This window comes from Panulirus ornatus, chromosome 29, assembly GCF_036320965.1.
Source record: "Panulirus ornatus isolate Po-2019 chromosome 29, ASM3632096v1, whole genome shotgun sequence".
NCBI lineage: Eukaryota > Metazoa > Arthropoda > Malacostraca > Decapoda > Palinuridae > Panulirus > Panulirus ornatus.
Window position 1 is genome coordinate 18,964,558 of NC_092252.1, and position 26,813 is coordinate 18,991,370.

The following is a 26,813-nucleotide window of genomic DNA, read 5'->3' on the forward strand; positions in this document are numbered from 1 at the left end:
TGATTCGGGTGAGAAACTGCAGAAGCTGGTGACTGAGTTTGGTAAAGTGCGTGAAAGAACAAAGTTGAGAGTAACTGTGAATAAGAGCAAGGTTATTAGGTACAGTAGGGTTGAGGGAAAAGTCAACTGGGAGGTAAGTTTGAATGGAGAAAAACTAGAGGAAGTGAAGTGTTTTAGATATCTGGGAGTGGATTTGGAAGCGGATGGAACCATGAAAGTGGAAGTGAATCATAGGGAGGGGAGGGGGCAAAAGTTCTGGGAGTGTTGAAGAATGTGTGGAAGTCGAAAACATTATCTCAGAAAGCAAAAATGGGTATGTTTGAAAGAGTGGTTCCAGCAATGTTATATGGTTGCAAGGCGTGGGCTATAGATAGTGTTGTGCGCAGGAGGATGGATGTGCTGGATATGAGATGTTTGAGGGCAATATGTGGTGTGCGGTGGTTTGATCGAGTAAGTAATAATAGGGTGAGATTTTTCTTTTTTTTTTTTTCTTTTTGCCGCTGTCTCCCGCGTTTGCGAGGTAGCGCAAGGAAACAGACGAAAGAAATGGCCCAACCCACCCCCATACACATGTATATACATACGTCCACACACGCAAATATACATACCTACACAGCTTTCCATGGTTTACCCCAGACGCTTCACATGCCCTGATTCAATCCACTGACAGCACGTCAACCCCGGTATACCACATCGCTCCAATTCACTCTATTCCTTGCCCTCCTTTCACCCTCCTGCATGTTCAGGCCCCGATCACACAAAATCTTTTTCACTCCATCTTTCCACCTCCAATTTGGTCTCCCTCTCCTCCTCGTTCCCTCCACCTCCAACACATATATCCTCTTGGTCAATCTTTCCTCACTCATTCTCTCCATGTGCCCAAACCATTTCAAAACACCCTCTTCTGCTCTCTCAACCACGCTCTTTTTATTTCCACACATCTCTCTTACCCTTACGTTACTTACTCAATCAAACCACCTCACACCACACATTGTCCTCAAACATCTCATTTCCAGCACATCCATCCTCCTGCGCACAACTCTATCCATAGCCCACGCCTCACAACCATACAACATTGTTGGAACCACTATTCCTTCAAACATACCCATTTTTGCTTTCCGAGATAATGTTCTCAACTTCCACACATTCTTCAAGGCTCCCAGAATTTTCGCCCCCTCCCCCACCCTATGATCCACTTCCGCTTCCATGGTTCCATCCGCTGCCAGATCCACTCCCAGATATCTAAAACACTTCACTTCCTCCAGTTTTTCTCCATTCAAACTCACCTCCCAATTGACTTGACCCTCAACCCTACTGTACCTAATAACCTTGCTCTTATTCATATTTACTCTTAACTTTCTTCTTTCACACACTTTACCAAACTCAGTCACCAGCTTCTGCAGTTTCTCACATGAATCAGCCACCAGCGCTGTATCATCAGCGAACAACAACTGACTCACTTCCCAAGCTCTCTCATCCCCAACAGATTTCATACTTGCCCCTCTTTCCAAAACTCTTGCATTCACCTCCCTAACAACCCCATCCATAAACAAATTAAACAACCATGGAGACATCACACACCCCTGCCGCAAACCTACATTCACTGAGAACCAATCACTTTCCTCTCTTCCTACACGTACACATGCCTTACATCCTCGATAAAAACTTTTCACTGCTTCTAACAACTTGCCTCCCACACCATATATTCTTAATACCTTCCACAGAGCATCTCTATCAACTCTATCATATGCCTTCTCCAGATCCATAAATGCTACATACAAATCCATTTGCTTTTCTAAGTATTTCTCACATACATTCTTCAAAGCAAACACCTGATCCACACATCCTCTACCACTTCTGAAACCACACTGCTCTTCCCCAATCTGATGCTCTGTACATGCCTTCACCCTCTCAATCAATACCCTCCCATATAATTTACCAGGAATACTCAACAAACTTATACCTCTGTAATTTGAGCACTCACTCTTATCCCCTTTGCCTTTGTACAATGGCACTATGCACGCATTCCACTAATCCTCAGGCACCTCACCGTGAGTCATACATACATTAAATAACCTTACCAACCAGTCAAAAATACAGTCACCCCCTTTTTTAATAAATTCCACTGCAATACCATCCAAACCTGCTGCCTTGCTGGCTTTCATCTTCCGCAAAGCTTTTACTACCTCTTCTCTGTTTTTTTTTTGTTTTTTTTTTCATACTATTCGCCATTTCCCGCATTAGCGAGGTAGCGTTAAGAACAGAGGACTGGGCCTTTGAGGGAATATCCTCATATGGCCCCCTTCTCTGTTCCTTCTTTTGGAAAATTTAAAAAAAAATGAGAGGGGAGGATTTCCAGCCCCCCGCTCCCACTCTTCTCTGTTTACCAAATCATTTTCCCTAACCCTCTCACTTTGCACACCACCTCGACCAAAACACCCTATATCTGCCACTCTATCATCAAACACATTCAACAAACTTTCAAAATACTCACTCCATCTCCTTCTCACATCACCACTACTTGTTATCACCTCCCCATTTGCGCCCTTCACTGAAGTTCCCATTTGCTCCCTTGTCTTACGCACTTTATTTACCTCCTTCAAGAACATCTTTTTATTCTCCCTAAAATTTAATGATACTCTCTCACCCCAACTCTCATTTCCCCTTTTTTTCACCTCTTGCACCTTTCTCTTGACCTCCTGTCTCTTTCTTTTATACGTCTCCCACTCAATTGCATTTTTTCCCTGCAAAAATCGTCCAAATGCCTCTCTCTTCTCTTTCACTAATACTCTTACTTCTTCATCCCACCACTCACTACCCTTTCTAATCAACCCACCTCCCACTCTTCTCATGCCACAAGCATCTTTTGCGCAATCCATCACTGATTCCCTAAATACATCCCATTCCTCTCCCACTCCCCTTACTTCCATTGTTCTCACCTTTTTCCATTCTGTACTCAGTCTCTCCTGGTAAGAGAGATGTGTGGTAATAAAAAGAGTGTGGTTGAGAGAGCAGAGGAGGGTGTTTTGAAATGGTTTGGTCACATGGAGAGAATGAGAGAGGAAAGATTGACCAAAAGGGTATATGTGTCAGAGGTGGAGGGAACAAGGAGAAGTGGGAGACCAAATTGGAGGTGGAAAGATGGAGTGAAAAAGATTTTGAGTGATCGGGGCCTGAACATGCAGGAGGGTGAAAGGTGTGCAAGGAATAGAGTGAATTGGAACGATGTGGTATACCGGGGCCGACATGTCGGTGGATTGAACCAGGGCATGTGAAGCCTCTGGGATAAGCCTTGGAAAGTTCTGTGGGGCCTGGATATGGAAAGGGAGCTGTGGTTTTGGTGCATTATACATGACAGCTAGAGACCGAGTGTGAACGAATGTGGCCTTTGCTGTCTTTTCCTAGTGCTACCTCGTGCACATCAGGGGGGGAGGGGGTTGTTATTTCATGTGTGGTGGGGTGGCAATGGGAATGAATAAAGGCAGACAATATGAATTATGTACATGTGTATATATGTACATGTCTGTGTGTGTATATATATGTATACATTGAGATGTATAGGTATGTATATTTGCATGTGTGGACATGTATGTATATACATGTGTATGTGGGTGAGTTGAGCCATTCTTTCGTCTGTTTCCTAGCGCTACCTCGCTAACACGGGAGACAGCGACAAAGTAAAATAAAATATATAAAAATATAAGACAAAGGAAGGCAATAACGGAAGACATTGGACCATCATGAAATGAACATGACACACTAATACTAATAACTAGGAAATGACTACCATACTAAATCATTTCTTTAACTCTGTTTTCACATTTGAAGGAACATCTTGAACACTGCAACCAATGAAAATGTTTCAAGGATCTGATGAAAAAGATTAGAGAAATAAAGAGCTCTAAAATACTTAAATGCTTTGACCAATTAAATCCTCTTAAGAAATCCAATGGCCCAGATGACTGACCTCCAATATCTTTAAATGTCAGGAGAGAGGTGATATACCCCATAACAATAATATTCAACAAAGCTCTATCAGATGGTCAGGTGCCTACTGAGTGGAAACTAGCAAATGTTACTCCTACATTATATTAAAAAGGAGACAAAAAGTGTGCTTTGAACTACTGCCCAATTAGCCTTATGTCAGTGTTAGGTAAAATCATGGAAGTTTTCACGTTTTTAGACAAACACAAAATTATATCAGACAACCAAGACAATTTCCACAATAGAAGATCCTACCTGATGAATTTGCTAGGATTTTCTATGTTATTTATCAGCACTGGCATGAAAATGCACCATCTGATGTAGTATATTTAGATTTTCAAAGGAATCGATAAGGTATCTCACATGAGACTTTTACATGAACTCAAACCACACGAAATCAGTGAAGGACTCTGTCCATGGATCAATAATAGCTTACAGGAAGAAAGCAGTGTGTAGTATTTTAAGCAGCAAAGCCATAGATTGACTAAATGTAACAAGTGGTGTGTCACAGGGGTTGGTCCTAGGACCAATTATTTTCATAATATACATTAATGACCTAGAACTCAGTCTCATATCTCCAAATTCATTGAAAATACTAAACTAGGAGGTAGAGTTGTAAACTGGGGGGACTGAGAAATTTTTCAAAAAGATAACCTACTAGCAAAGTGGTCAGACAGATGGCAAGTGATTCTAATGTAGAAAAGTATAAAGTTATACACTTTGGAGACAAGAAAATACATAACTACAAACTATTCGGAAACTCTCGAACTAAAGTAAATGAAGAAAAGGACCTTGGAGCTGTCATTATCAACAATCTGAAATGTACTGTACAATGTCAAGCAGCAAGTAAAAAACGGCAACCAAATGTTAGAATTCATAACCAGGAACTTGCATTACAAGATACTAGAAACAATTCTCACACTTTATAATTCCCTATTAAGACCCCACCTTGAATAAGCAATCCAGTTTTGGTCCCCAAACTATAAAAAGAACAGGAAAAATTAGAGCAAATACAAAGATGCTCAACAAAATTGATCCCATCCCTTAGAAATCTGGCATACAAAGAGGCTAAAACGATTGGATCTCTCCTTCCTTAAAAAATGTAGACTGCAGCGACTCAATCCAAGTGTTCAAATTTCTGAACAAGTTTGATGAAGTAAATCATGAACATCTTTTTGAAATACAAGAAAATATGGTCACCAGGACAAATGGAATAAAACTTAAAGCTTAAAGATGTAGGAGGGACATGGAAAAAGCTTCTTTTCCTATACGTGTATTGAGCACTGGAATAAGTTACCACAAGACACAGTGAAGCGAAGATGATAAATACCTTCATAAGACATTTAGACAAATAATTTATAGATTCAGCTATATTCTGAGAAAAATGCCAGAAACAAAGGTATAAATAAGTGGTAACGGGGCCACAAGAAGGATAGTGTTGCAGCAGCAGGGTGTCGGTGACAGTTTAAAAAGTTACCAAGCAGAATTGCTATGATTTCCAGACAGTCCAGTCATGGGCTAGTCAGGCCTCCTGCTGTCTGTCTGTCTGTCTGTCTTCATGTCAAACCCTCTTGCCTAAGCATCCCCTACATCCATACTTAGTCACTCTGTCACTACTGGGGTGTATTAATATTCTACATATTGTGCTCTTTATGACTGTAAAAACTTGAGAAGCTTTCTTCCATGCCTGCTCAAGGTTATGAGTTACTGTTATGAATAATGGGCAATTTCAATGCAAAAGTGAGTAATGTGACAGCTGAGGGTATAACTGGGGGCCATGAGGTATTTAGGTGAACAGGAATGACAAACAGCTTATGAAGTTGTGTGCTGAAAAAGAGCTGGCAATCGGGAATACCTTGTTTAAAAAGAGAGGCATATATAAGTATACTAGGGTAATAGGGCCAGATGGAGAGTGAGTATGCCAGACTAAATAATAAGCTTGCATATGAGAGACTCTTGCATGTAAATGTGCTGAGAGGGGCAGCAAGCGAGATGTCTAATCATTATCTGGAGGAGGTGTGGGTGAAAAATTTTCGAAGTTTTTGGAAATGAGTGAGTGACATGAGTAAGAAGACATTGTGAAAGGAAGTGACCTTGGAAAAGAGACCTGTGTCAAGAAGTACTCAAAAGATTGATTGTAAATAGGGGAACGAGTGAGAGGGTTAGGTCAGGTCCTCAGTGCATCAAGGAGTGTGTGGAAAGAAAGGTCACAGTCTGTGGAAGCAAATAGGAGTACTCTTGATGGAATGTACGAATGTGATGCATGGGCCTTTGCAGGGGTAAAAAAAAATCCTAAAATTGCAGTACTTCACAAATATCTGTGCATACAAAAAAAAGAGAAAATTCTAACCTGATACTGTAATTCCTTTTTACGAACTTTTCTTTCCTGCTCCTTTCTTTCTTTGTCCTCTGCTTCTTCCTCTTTTTCACGTAATAAATCCCTCTCACTTTTCCGAACTGGAGAGGGTGATCTGTGAAAAAAAATGTATGCAAGAATTATGTCTACCTTCGATATAATCTATCATTAACAAAAAGTGAACAACAAACAGTATACAAAAGAAAAATGTGGAGAATTTTCCAAAACAAAGAACTTCAAAATCATCAATATTCCACACAACACATACTATTCATTATAGATTCATGTGCAATTGTCATTTTACAAACCACTTTCACTACACACAGTCAATTGTCATTCATTCAGCATCACATGAATCAGTTCCAAGCACTGGCATGTCATTAAATAAATCTGTGTCCGTCTCTCTTGGTTTAACCCTTCCCCTCATTCCTTCAACTAAACTGTCACAGATCAAATTCACCATTCTATCATTTGCCATGTTTTATCAATAATCTCAATTTTCTAAAGGAATTTCTTTTATCATTTCTTCATGTTTTATGTATAATCTTCATCTCTATACAACAAAGATTATATATATCTAAATTTAATTTCTACAACTTATATAAATATGTTATTGACAGAGCAATTATTCTAAAAGTAAAACAGCAGACAAGGGCAAGAACTGTGGCTTTAGTGATACAAACGTCAAATCTGGTATGCAGCTAAGGCATGCAGATCCTTAAACATACAACCATCTCGGATTATTATTTGGTGACAGTGGTAACTGTTTCTAAAATGGCTTCAATCTTCCAATCCCATTTTGCCCAAAATAGGAATGAATCTAACTGGCAACATGATTTCAGTTTCACTGAATTTCAATGTTAACCAAAGCTCATACAAGATAATACATCTCATCTATCTGGTTTTATAAGGTATCAGTAATGCAATTTTCCATTATTTTCAAAGGTGCACTGTGAACAATGCGATCAAAGTGTGTAAACATAAATATGACAAGTAGACAAGGTGATACCACTATTGTAGTCTCTGAAAAAATGGTTGGGTTTGAGCACATTCTCCACCATGAACACAAAAAGCAGTGGAGTGGAGCCGACTTCAAATATCTGCATTATCCCTTACAGCCCATCCTGCAACAGCATCAAAGTAATAGTTCTGGAAGAGCTGTCCTGCATGTTTCCCATCCACAATGATCACTCATTCCACAATTGCTCACTCAGATATGCACGTTCAGGAGCTACTCGTAACCTAGTCCTAGCCATAACCATCCAGAATGTTATCCTCTTTCAGTGCTATACAAGTGCTGCATTTATAATGGAGAAGCTACTATGCCTTTCCACCCTCTGCATAAAATGTTCTGTGCAAGTCTGACTGACACTCTGGTACAGTCCTAGAGCAAGACTAAAAAACACTAATGGTTTCAACCAGTTCTTTACAGAGTGCAAAATGCTTGTGTAACCATCATAAGCTTTCTATGCCCCATGCAGATTTCTTTGTCCTTTCCCCAACTTCCAAACAATGATATCATGTGACGCCCAAGGACTGTATGGAATATAGCAAAGCAGCAGGTGAGAATTTACTACCCATTTTGTGAGCTAACATAAGATGAAATCTATTCACAGGTTAAAGGATAGCCCACAACTAAGTGATGTTAGGGCAGTGAGCATATCTATGTTAACTGTGTATATTATCATTTAGTATGCCCTTGCTTCACATCATCTTTTACATGAGGTATGATTTGTGTATCAACTTCCTCATACCTGCCCTAGAGCAAAGCTTTGCAAACTCATAGTAGTGGGAACAGCACATCACAGCGATACATAATGGGAAGAGCACATCATAGTGATACATAGTGAGAACAGCACATCATAGTGATACACCTGGATGTCTATGGCTGCTTCATGGCTGTCAAGAAGGTTCTATCTTGCAGCCAACAATACTAAAAACTCATTCCCGTTTAAAAGAACTGAAATGGAAAGCTCTACATCTGAAGCCACTTTATGTCTCTTCTATCAAACTCTCAAGTAAGTAATTGTCCCAAACAACCATTTGCACTGCATGAATGCTACAGCAGGGATTTAATACATGGTAAGAATATTTAAAACTGCTATATCACAGCCTGATGATAACAACAGGTGCATCACATATGGAACAGCCAGATAACAGCAGGTGCATCACAGATGGAATGGGAGCACAGTCATGTGCAGGGGGCTGATCTGACAAGCAACTTATCTGTTGAGATTTCATTCCAATTCTCTGTTTTCCCATTTATGATAATATGGATGGACATAGCAGATTTCTCTGTATGATGACCTTATCAAGGTCTCTACCTCATACCCCTGATACTATGAGTACTTTGGAGAAAAGAGAATACCCTTTCTTCAAGGACGAAAGCTGTGGCTATCCTTTTGACTTTCGTATATTTGGTAGCAGGCTGTTAGCACCAGACTATTTGACTTCTTGCCGTGAAGTTCTGCTCACATCTCATCCATGCACTGAGATCATCTACAGTGAGGATTTTAATGTACACCACAAGGATTGATTAGGCTCACTAAGACAAACTCGATGGAGCTCAAGCCTTTTCTTTTTTCCTCTCATTAGTGATCTGGAACAGTAAATCAAACACCCTTCCAGAGTTCCTAACAATCATGACCACTCTTCAAGCACACAACCTCTTTATTACCCATGAACCCTCCCACTATATATATATACACCAATTCTTTATTACCCATGAACCATGTGTACGTGTAGGAAGAGAGGAAAGTGATTGGTTCTCAGTGAATGTAGGTTTGCGGCAGGGGTGTGTGATGTCTCCATGGTTGTTTAATTTGTTTATGGATGGGGTTGTTAGGGAGGTGAATGCAAGAGTTTTGGAAAGAGGGGCAAGTATGAAGTCTGTTGGGGATGAGAGAGCTTGGGAAGTGAGTCAGTTGCTGTTCGCTGATGATACAGCGCTGGTGGCTGATTCATGTGAGAAACTGCAGAAGCTGGTGACTGAGTTTGGTAAAGTGTGTGAAAGAAGAAAGTTAAGAGTAAATGTGAATAAGAGCAAGGTTATTAGGTACAGTAGGGTTGAGGGTCAAGTCAATTGGGAGGTGAGTTTGAATGGAGAAAAACTGGAGGAAGTGAAGTGTTTTAGATATCTGGGAGTGGATCTGGCAGCGGATGGAACCATGGAAGCGGAAGTGGATCATAGGGTGGGGGAGGAGGCGACAATTCTGGGAGCCTTGAAGAATGTGTGGAAGTCGAGAACATTATCTCGGAAAGCAAAAATGGGTATGTTTGAAGGAATAGTGGTTCCAACAATGTTGTATGGTTGCGAGGCGTGGGCTATGGATAGAGTTGTGCGCAGGAGGATGGATGTGCTGGAAATGAGATGTTTGAGGACAATGTGTGGTGTGAGGTGGTTTGATTGAGTAAGTAACGTAAGGGTAAGAGAGATGTGTGGAAATAAAAAGAGCGTGGTTGAGAGAGCAGAAGAGGGTGTTTTGAAATGGTTTGGGCACATGGAGAGAATGAGTGAGGAAAGATTGACCTAGAGGATATATGTGTCGGAGGTGGAGGGAACGAGGAGAAGAGGGAGACCAAATTGGAGGTGGAAAGATGGAGTGAAAAAGATTTTGTGTGATCGGGGCCTGAACATGCAGGAGGGTGAAAGGAGGGCAAGGAATAGAGTGAATTGGAGCGATGTGGTATACCGGGGTTGACGTGCTGTCAGTGGATTGAATCAAGGCATGTGAAGCGTCTGGGGTAAACCATGGAAAGCTGTGTAGGTATGTATATTTGCATGTGTGGACGTATGTATATACATGTGTATGGGGGTGGGTTGGGCCATTTCTTTCGTCTGTTTTCTTGCGCTACCTCGCAAACGCGGGAGACAGCGACAAAGAAAAAAAAATATATATATATATATATATATATATATATATATATATATATATATATATATATATATATTTTATTTTTTTTTATTATACTTATATATATATATATATATATATATATTTTTTTTTTTTTTTTTTTTTTTTTATACTTTGTCGCTGTATATATATATATATATATATATACAGATGTGTGGAAATATATATATATATATATATATATATACACCATTTCTGCCTCCTTAGGGTCCTCTAACCACAATCTTATTTCTTGCACTTCTAATTGGGCATGCTCATTCTCTCTCCAATCAAATGCCAGCTTTAGACACTTTGGGAGCACTCAATGAAATTTGATGAATTTAACTAAATGTACTGAAGATGTGTACATATACATCTGAAAAACCTCTTGCAATACAGTTAAAGATGTCACTGGAAAATGGCAAAGTGTCAAGGAAATGGAAAAAGGCCATCATCATACGCATCAACCATCATCATACGCATCAATAAAAGGGGAAGAGGTGCTGAAATACAGGCCAGTCTCCCTGACAAGTGTGGCCAGTGGGGTACTGGAAAAGATAATCTGAAACCAAGGGGAAGACTTTTTACAGAGGAAAAATTACCAAGTATGAAAGGCAGACTTGTTGGTAAAATAAGATTGTGTGCAATGAACCTGATTAGTACAAGGGAGTTAGTTGTTTTCAACAAAAGCCTGGATGGACTGTTAGTATCTGGACAACCAAAAGAAATCTGATGCTGTACCACATGGGAAGTTGATTAAAAAGCTGGATCACCATGGATAAATCATAGGGAGACTCCTCTGATGGATAAAGATTATCTTCGCAAACGGGAACAACAGACACATTAAAAAAAGCCCCCTCTAAATGGGTGGAGACCAACGGTGAAGTACCAAAGGGTTCTGCTCTGGAACCATTACTCTTCTTGATCTATGTGAATGACTTGCCAGAAGCGAGACAATAAAGTAGTAATTTCATCCAAATTAGAATTGTGAGAGGAAAAGTGAAAAAAATTACTGGTAATTTCATCCGAATTAAAACTGTGAGTGGAAAAGTGAAAAAAATGACATCATAGAAAAAGCTTAAAGAAATTGTAATTATCAATAATCCAATTATTGATGCATTAGCAATTTTTGTAAGTAAAGAAGTAACTAAACTGATAAGGGTTATGAATATGGAAGCAACTGAACACTGGAGATATAATAAGCAAACTGACTAATGCATATAATCTCAAGATGTTGGTATGGATCAAAAAGATTATCAGGCATATAGATCAGGAAACTAATACTCCTGCAAAGATATAAAATACAAAGACAAACTTTGAGCAGAGATAACAAATCAAATGCTATCTTCCTAACAAACAAGAAATATGGAAAGTGGTGTGTAGCAGACGGGATATGTATGATAAGAAAGGTAGATATCTGCGGCACAGCAATAAATAGACACAGAGCAGTTTTGTAAAGTGTACAAATGGGATGGAGAAATGATGATATAAATGAAAAAAAATGAAAATGACATACCATAAGGAAGAGACTCTGAAAGCTCAAAAGGAGAAGAATTTGAGTAATAGAACAATGGAGAAAAAGTAAATGGGACAAATAAAAGACAAAATAAACCAAGTGTTGAAAAAAAAGGACAATACTGTGAAAAGAAAAAGAAAAACATTCAAGAAAAATGAGAAAGTGTGATTAAGTCATAAGAAAAACAAAATATAACCACTGATGGTCATAAATGTGTGAGAATCAAAACCACAGTCACAAAAATAAAGTCAAATGATGACACGAAAAGAAAAAATATGAACAAACACCAGCTGGTATGATGTAACACAATGTTACATGCATACAATACTTAAGGGACAGAAGCCAGAGCTTTGATAAATGCAAGTTGAGTATAATCATGCCAAAATGTGCATGCCAGTAATCCTGTCTGGTTTCTGAGATACTTAAGGATATCATAGGGATGAATGCAAGTATGCTTATGCAAAAGTTTACCGCAAGTATGACAAATATCACATTAGCAAGTGGGAAGAAGAATAAAAGTACACACACCCTCAAAGCCTGGCCTGAGCAGAACAACTTTTTTAGTTACATCAAGTACCAGGGGTATTAGAAAAATGTTATTTGTACAGTTAAAGATAGCATAAGTGGAATATAAAGAAAATGCTCACACCAAAATCGGTAACAATGGAAGTGTAGGAGACGGTGAGAAATAAAATTGAAGATCAAGAGAATTAACAAACAGACAGGAAGATTTAAAGAGAGATCTTGCTGTCATTCATACTCATTTGCCATTTCCTTGGTGGCAAGGAATCACCAGGAACAACGAAAATGCTACATTCATTTATATCCTCTCTGAAGCTTTCAAGTATAGTAGTAATGATAATAATAATAATCATTGAAGAGGTTTTCAAAAAAGAAGAGAGAATGTTAGGGAGAAGTGAGTGGTGAGAGTCAGTGAGCTTGGAAAGGAGACCAGTGTGAGGAAGTACCAGGAGAGATTGAATGTGGAATGGCAAAAGGTGAGAGCAAATGACTTGAGCAGAGTTGGTGAAGAATGGGAGGTATTTAGAGAAGCAGTGATGGCTTGTGCAAAATATGCATGTGGCAAGAGAAAGGTGGGAGGTGGGCAGATTAGAATAGGTAGTGAGTGCTAGGAGGAAGACATAGTTGTTACTGAAAGAGAAAAAAGAGGCACTTGGACAATACTTGCAAGGAATGTAAATGACGGGGAGATGTATAAAAGAAAGCAACAGGAGGTCAAGAGAAAGGTGCATGAAGTGAAAAAGAGGGCAAATGAGAGTTAGGGTGAGAGAGTATCGTTAATTTTAGGGAGAATAGAAAGATGTTTCAGAAGGAGGTAAACAACATGTGTAAGACAAGAGGACAAATGGGAACCGGTGAAGGGGGCAAGTGGAGAATTAATAAAAGGTAGTGATGAAGTGAGAAGGAGATGGAGTGAGTATTTTGAAGGTTTGTTGAATGTGTCTGATGATAGAATGACAGATAGAGGGTGCTTTGGTTGGAATGAGGTGCAAGAAGGTCAAGGAGAATGGTTTGGTTTAGAGAGAAGAGGTAGTGAAAGCTTTGCAGAAGAAATCTGGCAAGGCGGCATGTTTGGATGGTATTGCAGTGGAATTTATTAAAAAAGGGGTGACAACAATGTGTTGTTGATTGGTTGGTAAGGATTATCAATATATGTATGGATAATGGTGAAGTGCCTGAGAATTGACTGAATATGTGCATAGTACCATTGTACAAAGGCAAAGGGGATAAAGGTGAGTGTTCAAATTATGGAGGCATAAGTTTGTTGAGTATTCCTGGTAAATCATGCGGGAAGGGTATTGATAGAGAGGGTGAAGACATGTACAGAGCATCAGACTGAGGAAGAGCAGTGTTGCTTCAGAAGTGGTAGAGGATGTGTGGATTAGGTGTTTGTTTTGAAGAATGTGTGTGAGAAATACTTAGAAAAACAGATGGATTTGCATGTAGCATTTACATATCTGGAAAAGGTATATGAAAGGGTTGACAAGAGATGCTTTGTAGAAAGTCTTAAGAGTACATGGTGTGGGAGTAAGTTGCTAAAAGCAGTCAAAAGATTTTACCAAGGCTGTAAGGCATGTGTACAAGTAGGAAGAGAGGAGAGAGTGATTCCCAGTGAAGGTCAGTCTGCAGCAGGGGTGTGTGATGTCCCCAAGGTTGTTTGATTTGTTTTTGGATGAGGTGGTTAGGGAGGTAAATGCAGGAGTTTTGGAGAGAGAGGCAAGTGTTGAGGGACAAGCTAATTGGGATGTTAAGTCTGGATGGAGAAAAACTAGAGGAAGTGACGTGTTTCAGATATCTAGGAGTGGACTCAACACTGAAGGGAACCATGGAAGAGGAAATGAGTCACCGGGTGGGTGGATAGGGTGAAAAGTTATGGGAGTGATGAAGAAAGTGTGGAAGGAGAGAACATTATCTTGAAAAGCAAAAACAGGTATGTTTGTGGGACTAGAAATTTCTACACTATTATATGGTTGCAAGGCATGGGCTATGGATAGTGCTGCATGGAGGAGAAAGGATGCACTGAAAATGATATGTTTGAGGACATTAGGTGGTGTGAGGTGGTTTGATCAAGTAAGAAATGAAAGGGTAAGAGAGATGTGAGGAAATTAATAGTGTGTGGTTGAGAGAGCAGAAAAGGGTGTGTTGAGATGTTTTGGACATATGGAGAGAATGAGAGAAAAGGCTGACAAAAAGGATAGATGGGTCAGAAGTGGAGGGAACAAAGAGAAGTGGGGGACCAAATTGGAGGTGGAAGGATGGAAAGAAAAAGATTTTGAGTAATCAGGGCCTGAACGTACAGTAGGGAGAGAGGCGTGTAAGGAATAGAGTGAACTGGAACAGGGCCTGAACGTACAGTAGGGAGAGAGGCGTGTAAGGAATAGAGTGAACTGGAACAATGTGGTATACAGGGGTCAACATGCTGAAACAGGGAATGTTAAGCATCTGGAATAAACCATGGAAAAGTGTTTTGGGGCCTAGTTGTGGATAGGGAGTTGTTGTGTCCATGCACTGCACATGGCAGCTAGAAAATGGATAAGAGCAAATGCAGCCTTACTTTGTATATTCCTGGCACTCCTTGCTAACACAGGAAATAATGATCAAGTGCGTAAAAAAATAATTAATACTATCCAAAATGACAGCAAATGAAAACATGAGTCGTAAACTTTCATCTGTATTGCAAAACATTCTCAAGGATACTAATCACAAAAAAAGGAAGTACAAATAAACATATAGGAATCATGTTCCTATGACAGGCCAGGAAACAACCACCCCTGATCCAGCCCATCCTCCTATACAGCAAACGAGCAGTCACACCTACATAAAACTAAGTGAAAGGACCTTCCCCTCCAAACCAACAGGCAAATGGCTGACCTGAATAAAAAAGCAACTGCCTTCCACACCTCAATACCAACCAAGAATGAATAAGTATACACAAAAATGAACATATAATGCTAAGAGCAAGGGAAGGAGTAGCACTACTCCTGAAACAGGAGTTGTGGGAGTATGTGATAGAATGTAAGAAAGTAAATTCTCGATTAATATGGGTAAAACTGAAAGTTGATGGAGAGAGATGGGTGATTATTGGTGCATATGCACCCGGGCATGAGAAGAAAGATCATGAGAGGCAAGTGTTTTGGGAGCAGCTGAATCAGTGTGTTAGTGGTTTTGATGCACGAGACCGGGTTATAGTGATGGGTGATTTGAATGTAAAGGTGAGTAATGTGGCAGTTGAGGGAATAATTGGTATACATAGGGTGTTCAGTGTTGTAAATGGAAATGGTGAAGAGCTTGTAGATTTATAGGCTGAAAAAGGACTGATGATTGGGAATACCTGGTTTAAAAAGCGAGATATACATAAGTATACGTATGTAAGTAGGAGAGATGGCCAGAGAGTGTTATTGGATTACGTGTTAATTGACAGGCACGCGAAAGAGAGACTTTTGGATGTTAATGTGCTGAGAGGTGCAGCTGGAGGGATGTCTGATCATTATCTTGTGGAGGCTAAGGTGAAGATTTGTATGGGTTTTCAGAAGAGTGAATGTTGGGGTGAAGAGGGTGGTGAGAGTAAGTGAGCTTGGGAAGGAGACTTGTGTGAGGAAGTACCAGGAGAGACTGAGTACAGAATGGAAAAAGGTGAGAGCAATGGAAGTAAGGGGAGTGGGGGAGGAATGGGATGTATTTAGGGAATCAGTGATGGATTGCGCAAAAGATGCTTGTGGCATGAGAAGAGTGGGAGGTGGGTTGATTAGAAAGGGTAGTGAGTGGTGGGATGAAGAAGTAAGATTATTAGTGAAAGAGAAGAGAGAGGCATTTGGACGATTTTTGCAGGGAAAAAATGCAATTGAGTGGGAGATGTATAAAAGAAAGAGACAGGAGGTCAAGAGAAAGGTGCAAGAGGTGAAAAAGAGGGCAAATGAGAGTTGGGGTGAGAGAGTATCATTAAATTTTAGGGAGAATAAAAAGATGTTCTGGAAGGAGGTAAATAAAGTGCGTAAGACAAGGGAGAAAATGGGAACTTCAGTGAAGGGCGCAAATGGGGAGGTGATAACAAGTAGTGGTGATGTGAGAAGGAGATGGAGTGAGTATTTTGAAGGTTTGTTGAATGTGTTTGATGATAGAGTGGCAGATATAGGGTGTTTTGGTCGAGGTGGTGTGCAAAGTGAGAGGGTTAGGGAAAATGATTTGGTAAACAGAGAAGAGGTAGTAAAAGCTTTGCGGAAGATGAAAGCCAGCAAGGCAGCAGGTTTGGATGGTATTGCAGTGGAATTTATTAAAAAAAGGGGGTGACTGTATTATTGACTGGTTGGTAAGGTTATTTAATGTATGTATGACTCATGGTGAGGTGCCTGAGGATTGGCAGAACGCATGCATAGTGCCATTGTACAAAGGCAAAGGGGATAAGAGTGAGTGCTCAAATTACAGAGGTATAAGTTTGTTGAGTATTCCTGGTAAATTATATGGGAGGGTATTGATTGAGAGGAAGAAGGCATGTACAGAGCATCAGATTGGGGAAGAGCAGTTTAATTTGTTTATGGATGGGGTTGTTAGGGAGGTAAACGCAAGAGTTTTGGAAAGAGGGGCAAGTATGAAGTCTGTTGGGGATGAGAGAGCTTGGGAAGTGAGTCAGTTGTTGTTCGCTGATGATACAGCGCTGGTGGCTGATTCATGTGAGAAACTGCAGAAGCTGGTGACTGAGTTTGGTAAAGTGTGTGAAAGAAGAAAGTTAAGAGTAAATGTGAATAAGAGCAAGGTTATTAGGTACAGTAGGGTTGAGGGTCAAGTCAATTGGGAGGTAAGTTTGAATGGAGAAAAACTGGAGGAAGTAAAGTGTTTTAGATATCTGGGAGTGGATCTGGCAGCGGATGGAACCATGGAAGCGGAAGTGGATCATAGGGTGGGGGAGGGGGGCGAAAATCCTGGGGGCCTTGAAGAATGTGTGGAAGTCGAGAACATTATCTTGGAAAGCAAAAATGGGTATGTTTGAAGGAATAGTGGTTCCAGTAATGTTGTATGGTTGCAAGGCGTGGGCTATAGATAGAGTTGTGCGCAGGAGGATGGATGTGCTGGAAATGAGATGTTTGAGGACAATGTGTGGTGTGAGGTGGTTTGATCGAGTAAGTAACGTAAGGGTAAGAGAGATGTGTGGAAATAAAAAGAGCGTGGTTGAGAGAGCAGAAGAGGGTGTTTTGAAATGGTTTGGGCACATGGAGAGAATGAGTGAGGAAAGATTGACCAAGAGGATATATGTGTCGGAGGTGGAGGGAACGAGGAGAAGTGGGAGACCAAATTGGAGGTGGAAAGATGGAGTGAAAAAGATTTTGTGTGATCGGGGCCTGAACATGCAGGGGGGTGAAAGGAGGGCAAGGAATAGAGTGAATTGGATCGATGTGGTATACCGGGGTTGACGTGCTGTCAGTGGATTGAATCAGGGCATGTGAAGCGTCTGGGGCAAACCATGGAAAGCTGCGTAGGTATGTATATTTGCCTGTTAGGACGTATGTATATACATGTGTATGGGGGTGGGTTGGGCCATTTCTTTCATCTGTTTCCTTGTGCTACCTCGCAAATGCGGGAGACAGCGGAAAAAAAAAAAAAAAAAAAAAAAAAAAAAAAATTCTAATAATGAAATAACATGATAATAATAGACTAAAATTATTCATATTTACATTTACTAATTGCCATCTTAATCTTAAATTTTTAGACAGTTGTTCTGACAATGTTATCCATCTTATGCATGCCATCATTCAGATTAATCGAATTGCATTAATTTATAATACATAACGCTACCAATATCCTTTCTGTTTGACAATTTGGCTTATAAATGCTACTGTTATATTCCCAACCAAAACAATGGTCATTGTTTCTACTGTGTACAAATAAAATGCTAGATTCAAAACCAGTCCTAATGGAGTGTTTATGTTCAGACACCCGTGAGTTTCAAAAAATTCCCGGTACCTCCTACATAAACTTTATCACACCTTTCCATAACTTCTTTTCAAACTGTCCAAAAGGGGAATCTCTCTCTCAACACAAGCAAGGCTTATGTTCCTGAAAGCATCAATACCCTTGTATTGAAAGAGTGTGCCTCTTAATTTCCACCTTATCTTGCTCATTTGTTCTGGTTCTGTTTAAAAACCTAAACTTTTCCTTCTTCTTGGAAATGTCTTGGTATGTCCCATCCCTAAGAAATGCAACTTTTCTAAACCCTCTAACTACTGTCCTGCTGCTTTGACATCTAACATTTCCCAAGTCTTTGAATCCCTCCTCAACTCTCATATCCTCAAACATCTTGAATCTCAGTCTTTTCTCCGATTACCAGCATGGCTTCCATTGGGCAAGATCCACTGGTGACATTCTCTCCTATCCTACTAATGTCTGGTCATCATCACTGAAAATTTTGGGGGAATCCTGTGTCGTTTCCCTGGTACAGGGGTGGCATCAGGGTCTCGCTTCTAAGCTCCTCAATTCTGACTTCCCTCCCTCATATCTAGCTTCCTCTCTGGATGACCTTTCTCTGTGGGTGTTAATTGATCAGCCTCTCCTCTTTTCTCCATCAACAGTAGTGTCCCTCATGGTTCTGTCCTCTTACTTATACCACTACTTCTTTATATCAACAATTTACTCTCTGCTGAAAGTAACCAAATGCACTCATATGCTGAGAACACTGCACTCCTCCTTCTCTCACACAATCTGCACCTCATCTTGACACAACTTCCTCAATAAACTCAGACTTGTACAAGACATCTCAGTGGGGCTGACACACTTTGGTTAAGCTTATTGCATTTAAGACCCAATTTTTACCCTTCTCGGTACTGAAAATTCACCACAACTCTCATTTGATGGCTTTGTAAATCCACCTGACTCACTGAACATACTTGGTATAACTGTTACATTCACTCAATCTTGGAAACTCAACTATACGGAACTATATGGAACTAGGAGTCTTGTTTAGATGTCAAAATTTCTTTTCTTCCAAACAGATGCTCTGTTTATACAAAGGATGGATCCATCCTCGTTATCTATTTTATCATACTTTCTTGGTCTCCTGCATTAGCTAGGTAGCGCAAGGAAACAGACAAAAGAATGGCCCATCCCACCCGCATACACATGTATATATATACACGTCCACACACGAACATATACATACCTATAAATTTCAACGTACACATATACATACATACACAGACATACATATATATATAAAAGTACATAATTCATACTTGCTGCCTTTATTCATTCCCGTCACCACCCTGACAAACATAAAATGACAACCCCCTCCCCCCGCATGAGCACGAGGTAGTGCTAGGAAAGGACAACAAAGGCCACATTCGTTCACACTCAGTCTCTAGCTGTCGGGAATGATGCTTCACATGCCCTACTTCAATCCATTGACAGCATGTCGACCCCAGTATACCACATCGTTCCAATTCAATCTATTCCTTGCATGCCTTTCACCCTCCAGCATGTTAAGGCCCTGATCGCCGAAAATCTTTTTCACTTGATCTTTCCACCCTGGGGATAGGGGAGAAAGAATACTTCCCACGCATTCCACATGTGTTGTAGAAGGCAACTAAAGGGGACGGGAGCATGGGGCTGGAAACCCTCCCCTCCTTGTATTTCAACTTTTAAAAGGGGAAGCAGAAGATAGAGTAACGCGGGGAGTGCTCATCCTCCTCGAAGGCTCAGATTGGGGTGTCTAAATGTGTGTGGATGTAACCAAGATGAGAAAAAAATGATGAAGAGATAGGTAGTATGTTTGAGGAAAGGAACCTGGATGTTTTGGCTCTGAGTGAAACGAAGCTCAAGGGTAAAGGGGAGAAGTGGTTTGGGAATGTCCTGGGAGTAAAGCCAGGGGTTAGTGAGAAGACAAGAGCAAGGGAAGGAGTAGCACTACTCCTGAAAAAGGAATTGTGGGAGTATGAAATAGAGTGTAAGAAAGTAAACTCTAGATTGACATGGGTAAAACTGAAAGAGGATGGAGAGAGATGGGTGATCATTGGTGCATATGCACCTGGGCATGAGAAGAAAGATCATGAGAGGCAAGTGTTTTGGGAGCAGCTGAGTAAGTGTGTTAGTAGTTTTGATGCACGAGACCGGGTTATTGCAATGGGTGATTTGAATGCAAAGGTGAGTAATGTGGCAGCTGAGGGAATAATTGGTGTACATGGGGTGTTCAGTGTTGTAAATGGAAATGGTGAAAAGATTGTAGATTTATGTGCTGAAAAAGGACTGGTGATTGGGAATACCAGGATTAAAAATAGAGATATACATATGTATACATAAGTAGGAGAGATGGCCAGAGAGCGTTATTGGATTACATGTTAATTGATAGGCACGCGAAAAAGAGACTTTTGGATGTTAAAGGGCTGAGAGGTGCAACTGGGGGGATGTCTGATCATTATCTTGTGGAGGCGAAGGTGAAGATTTGTAGAGGTTTTCAGAAAAGAAGAGATAATGTTGGGGTGAAAAGAGTGGTGAGAGTAAGTGAGCTTGGGAAAAACAATTGTGTGAGGAAGTACCAGGAGAGACTGAGTACAGAAAGGAAAAAGGTGAGAACAAAGGACGTAAGGGGAGTGGGGGAGGAATGGGATGTATTTAGGGAAGCAGTGATGGCTTGCGCAAAATATGCTTGAAGCATGAGAAGCGTGGGAGGTGGGCAGATTAGAAAGGGTAGTGAGTGGTGGGATGAAGAAGTAAGATTATTAGTGAAAGACAAGAGAGAGGCATTTGGACAATTTTTGCAAGGAAATAATGCAAATGACTGGGAGATGTATAAAAGAAAGAGGCAGGAGGTCAAGAAAAAAGTGAAAAGGTGAAAAAGAGGGCAAAAGAGAGTTGGGGTGAGAGAGTATCATAAAATTTTAGGGAGAACAAAAAGATGTTCTGGAAGGAGGGAAATAAAGTGCATAAGACAAGGGAACAAATGGGACCATCAGTGAAGGGGCTAATGGGGTGGTGATAACAAGTAGTGGTGATGTGAGAAGGAGATGGAGTGAGTATTTTGAAGGTTTGTTGAATGCGTTTCATGATAGAGTGGCAGATATAGCATGTTTTGGTCGAGGTGGTGTGCAAAGTGAGAGGGTTAGAGAGAATGATCTGTTAAACAGAGAAGAGGTAGTAAAAGCTCTGCGGAAGATGAAAGCCAGCAAGGCAGCGGGTTTGGATGGTATTGCAGTGAAATTTATTAAAAAAGGGGGTGACTGTATTGTTGACTGCTTGGTAAGGTTATTCAAGGTATGACTTATGGTGAGGTGCCTGAGGATTGGCAGAATGCTTGCATAGTGCCATTGTACAAAGGCAAAGGGGATAAAAGTGAGTACTCAAATTACAGAGGTATAAGTTTGTTGAGTATTCCTGGGAAATTATATGGGAGGGTATTGATTGAGAGGGTGAAGGCATGTACAGAGCATCAAATTAGGGAAGAGCAGTGTGGTTTCAGAAGTGGTAGAGAATGTGTGGATCAGGTGTTTGCTTTGAAGAATGTATGTGAAAAATACTTAGAAAAGCAAATGGATTTGTATGTAGCATTCATGGATCTGGAGAAAGCATATGATAAGAGTTGATAGAGATGCTCTGTGGAAGGTATTAAGAATATATGGTGTGGGAGGCAAGTTGTTAGAAGCAGTGAGAAGTTTTTATCGAGGATGTAACGCATGTGTACGTGTAGGAAGAGAGGAAAGTGATTGGTTCTCAGTAAATGTAGGTTTGTGGCAGGGGTGTGTTATGTCTCCATGGTTGTTTAATTTGTTCATGGATGGGTTTGTTAGGGAGGTAAATGCAAGAGTTTTGGAAAAAGGGGCAAGTATGCAGTCTGTTGTGGATGAGAGAGCTTGGGAAGTGAGTCAGTTGTTGTTCGCTGATGATGCAGCACTGGTGGCTGATTCATGTGAGAAACTGCAGAAGCTGGTGACTGAGTCTGGTAAAGTGTGTGAAAGAAGGAAGTTGAGAGTAAATGTGAATAAGAGCAAGGTTATTAGGTACAGTAGGGTTGAGGGTCAAGTCAATTGGGAGGTAAGTTTGAATGGAGAAAAACTGGAGAAAGTGAAGTGTTTTAGATATCTGAGAGTGGATTTGGCAGCGAATGGAACGATGGAAGCGGAAGTGAATCATAGGGTGGGGGAGGGGGCAAAAGTTCTGGGAGTGTTGAAGAATGTGTGGAAGTCGAGAACATTATCTCGGAAAGTAAAAATGGGTATGTTCGAAGGAATAGGGGTTCTAACAATGTTATATGGTTGCAAGGCGTGGGCTATGGATAGAGTTGTGCGCAGGAGGGTGGATGTGCTGGAAATGAGATGTTTGAGGACAATATATGGTGTGAAGTGGTTTGATTGAGTAAGTAATAACAGGGTAAGACAGATTTGCGGTAATAAGAAGAATGTGGTTGAGAGAGAGCAGAAGAAGGTGTTTTGAAATGGTTTGGTCACATGGAGAGAATGAGTGAGGTAAGATTGACCAAGAGCATGTGTGTCAGAGGTCGAGAGCACAAGAAGTGGGAGACCAAATTGGAGGTGGAGAGATGGAGTGAAAAGGATTTTGAGTGATCAGGGCCTGAACATGCAGGAGGGTGAAAGGCATGCAAGGAATAGAGTGAATTGGAATGATGTGGTATACTGGGGTCAACATGCTGTCAATGGATTGAACCAGGGCATGTGAAGCGTCTGGGGTAAACCATAGAAAGTTCTGTGGGGCCTGGATGTGGAAAGGGAGCTGTGTTTTCGGTACATTATTACATGACAGCTACAGACTGAGTGTGAACGAATGTGGCCTTGCGCACATGAGGGGGAAGGGGGTTGTTATTTCATGTGTGGCGGGGTGGTGATAGGAATGAATAAAGGCAGACAGTATGAATTATGTACATGTGTATATATGTATGTCTGTGTGTGTATATATATGTATACGTTGAGATGTAGAGGTATGTATATTTGCGTATGTGGATGTGTATGTATATATATGTGTATGTGGGTGGGTTAGACCATTCTTTCGTCTGTTTCTATGCGCTACCTCGCTAACGCGCGAGACAGCAACAAAGCAAAATAAATGAATAATACTTTCCACCTCGAATTTGGTCTTCCACTTCTCCTCGTTCCCTCCACCTCTGACACATATATCCTTTGTCAATCTTTCCTCACTCATTCTCTCCATGTGACAAAACCATTTCGAAGCACCCTCTTCTGCTCTCTCAACCAAACATCTCTCTTACCCTTTCACTACTTACTTGATCAAACCACCTCACACCACATATTGTCCTCAAAAATATCATTTCCAACACATCCACCCTCCTCTGCACAACTCTATCTATAGCCCACACCTTGCAACCATATAACATTGTTGGAACCACTATTCCTTCAAACATACCCATTTTTGCTTTCCAAGATAATGTTCTTACCTTCCACACATTTTTCAATGCTCCAAGAACTTTCGCCCCCTCCCCCACCCTGTGACTCACTTCCGCTTCCAAGGTTCCATCCACTGCCAAATCCACTCCCAGATATCTAAAACACTTCACTTCCTCCAGTTTTTTCTCCATTCAAACTTACTCCCAATTTACTTAACCCTCAACCCTACTGTACCTAATAACCTTGCTCTTATTCACATTTACTCTCAGCTTTCTTATTTCACACACTTCACCAAACTCAGTCACCAGCTTCTGCAGTTTCCCACCTGAATCAGCCACAAGCATTATGTCATCAGCGAACAACTGACTCACTTCCCAAGCCCTCTCATCCACAATAGACTGCATATTTACCCCTCTCTCCAAAACTTTTGTATTCACCTCCCTAACACCCCCATCCATAAACAAATTAAACAACCATGGAGATATCATGCACCCCTGCCACAAACCGACATTCACTGAGAACCAACCACTTTCCTCTCTTCAGACTCGTACACATGCTTTACATCCTCGATAAAAACTTTTCACTGCTTCTAACAACTTGTCTCCCACACTACATATTCTTAATACCTTCCACAGAGCATCTCTATCAACTCTTATCATATGCCTTCTCCAGATCCATAAATGCTACGTACAAATCCATTTGCTTTTCTAAGTATTTCTCACATACATTCTTCAAAGCAAACACCTGATCCACACATCCTCTACCACTTCTGAAACCACACTGCTCTTCCCCAATCTGATGCTCTGCACATGCTTTCACCCTCTCAATCAATACTCTCCCATATAATTTCCGAGGAATAAATACTCAACAATCTTATACCTCTGTAATTTGAGCACTCACTCTTATCCCCTTTGCCTTTGTACAATGGCACTATGAAACCATTCCGCCAATCATCAAGCACCTCACCATGAGTTTTACATACATTGAATATCCTTACCAACCAGTCAAAAACACAGTCATCCCCTTTCTTAATAAATTCTACAGCAATACCATCCAAACCCTCTGCCTTGCCTGCTTTCATCTTCCACAAAGCTTTCACTACCTCTTCTCTGTTTACGAAATTATTCTCCCTAACCCTCTCACTTTGCATACCACCTCGACCAAAACACCCTATATCTGCCACTTTATCATCTAACACATTCAACAAACCTTCAGAATACTCACTCCATCTCCTCACATCACCACTACTTGTTATTACCTCCCCATTAGCCCCCTTTACAGTGTTCGCATTTGTTCTCTTGTCTTACGCACTTTATTTACCTCCTTCCAAAACAGCTTTTTTATTCTCCCTAAAATTTAATGACTCTCACCCCAACTCTCATTTGCCCTCTTTTTCACCTCTTGCACCTTCCTCTTGGCCTCCTGCTGCTTTCTCTTATACACCTCCCATTCATTTGCATTATTTCCCTGCAAAATCGTCCAAATGCCTCTCTCTTCTCTTTCACTAATAATCATACTTTTTCATCCCACCACTCACTACCCTTTCTAATCTGCCCACCTCCCATGCTTCTCATATCACAAGCATCTTTTGTGCAAGCCATCACTACTTCCCTAAATACATCCCATTCCTCCCCCACTTCCCTTACGTCCTTTGTTCTCACCTTTTTCCGTTCTGTACTCAGTCTCTCCTGGTACTTCCTCACACAAGTCTCCTTCCCAAGCTCACCTACTCTCATCACCCTCTTCACCCCAACATTTTGTCTTCTTTTCTGAAAACCTCTACAAATCTTCACCTTTGCCTCCACAAGATAATGATCAGACATCCTCCAGTTGCACCTCTCAGCACATTAACATCCAAAAGTCTCTCTCGCACGCCTATCAATTAACACGTCATCCAATAACGCTCTCTGGCCATCTCTCCTACTTACATACGTATACGTATGTATATCTCTCTTTTTAAACCAGGTATTCCCGATCACCACTCCTTTTTCAGCACATAAATCTACAAGCTCTTCACCATTTCCATTTACAACACTGAACAACCCATGTACACCAATTATTCCCTCAACTGCCACATTACTCACCTTTGCTGAATATTTAAATCACCCATCACTATAACCCAGTCTCATGCATCTAAACTACTAACACACTCACTCAGCTACTCCCAAAACACTTGCCTCTCATGATCTTTCTTCTTATGCCTAGGTGCATGGGCACCAATAATCACCCATCTCTCTCCATCCTCTTTCAGTTTTACCCAAATCAAGCTAGAGTTTACTTTCTTACCCTCTAACACATACTCCCACAACTCCTGTTTCAGGAGTAGTGCTACTCTTTCTTTTGCTCTTGTCCTCTCACCAACCCCTGGCTTTACTCCCAAAACATTCCCAAACCACTCTTCCCCTTTACCCTCGAGGTTCATTTCACTCAGAGCCAAAACATCCAGGTTCCTTTCCTCAAATATACTACCTATCTCTTCATCATTTTTTTCTCATCTTGGTTACATCCACACACATTTAGACACCCCAATCTGAGCCTTCGAGGAGGATGAGCACTCCCCGCGTGACTCCTCCTTCTGTTTCCCCTTTTAGAAAGTTAAAATACAAGGAGGGGAGAGTTTCTAGCCGTACGCTCCCATCCCCTTTAGTTGCCTTCAACGACACGTGAGGAATGCATGGGAAGTATTCTTTCTCCCCTATCCCCAGGGATATCCATCCTTGTATTTTGATAAAAATGGATGTGTTCATCAAATTCCTTGTCACACTTGATCACTGTTTCCCATGTTTGTGGGGTAGCACCAGGAACAGACAAAAAAAGGCAAATTCCACTCAATCCATTCTCTAGCAGTCATGTGTTATGCACCAAAACCACAACTCCTATTTCACAACCAGGCCTCACAGACTTTTCCATGTTTTATCCCTGCTTGTTTCACATGCCCTAGTTCATCCTTAAGCATGTTCAGACCTCAATCACTGAAAATCTTTTTCACTGCATCATTCAATCTCAATTTGGTCTTGCTCTTCTCCTTGTCCCCTTAACTTCTGACATATATACTTTGTGTCAACCAATCCACACTCATTCTCTACAAATGTCCAAACCATTTCAGCAAAGCCCCTTCAGCTCTCTTAATCACCTAGCCTAACCCAATTAGCCAATTCATCAACCAGCCCCATAAGGAAGAATGAAGAACGGATGACTTCAATAAC

The 26,813-nt window shown here is 40.8% G+C and overlaps 1 protein-coding gene across 5 annotated transcripts in view; it reads right to left on the minus strand.

Moving 5' to 3' along the window:
- LOC139758172 (RNA-binding protein 25-like) overlaps positions 1 to 26,813 on the minus strand; it is a 419,675-nt gene that overhangs the window by 94,518 nt on the left and 298,344 nt on the right. For all 5 annotated transcript variants that reach the window (XM_071679363.1, XM_071679360.1, XM_071679361.1 and 2 more), the window contains one exon: positions 6,335 to 6,455. In XM_071679363.1, the coding sequence (XP_071535464.1) occupies positions 6,335 to 6,455 (121 nt within the window). The remainder of the gene's footprint in view (positions 1 to 6,334; positions 6,456 to 26,813) is intronic.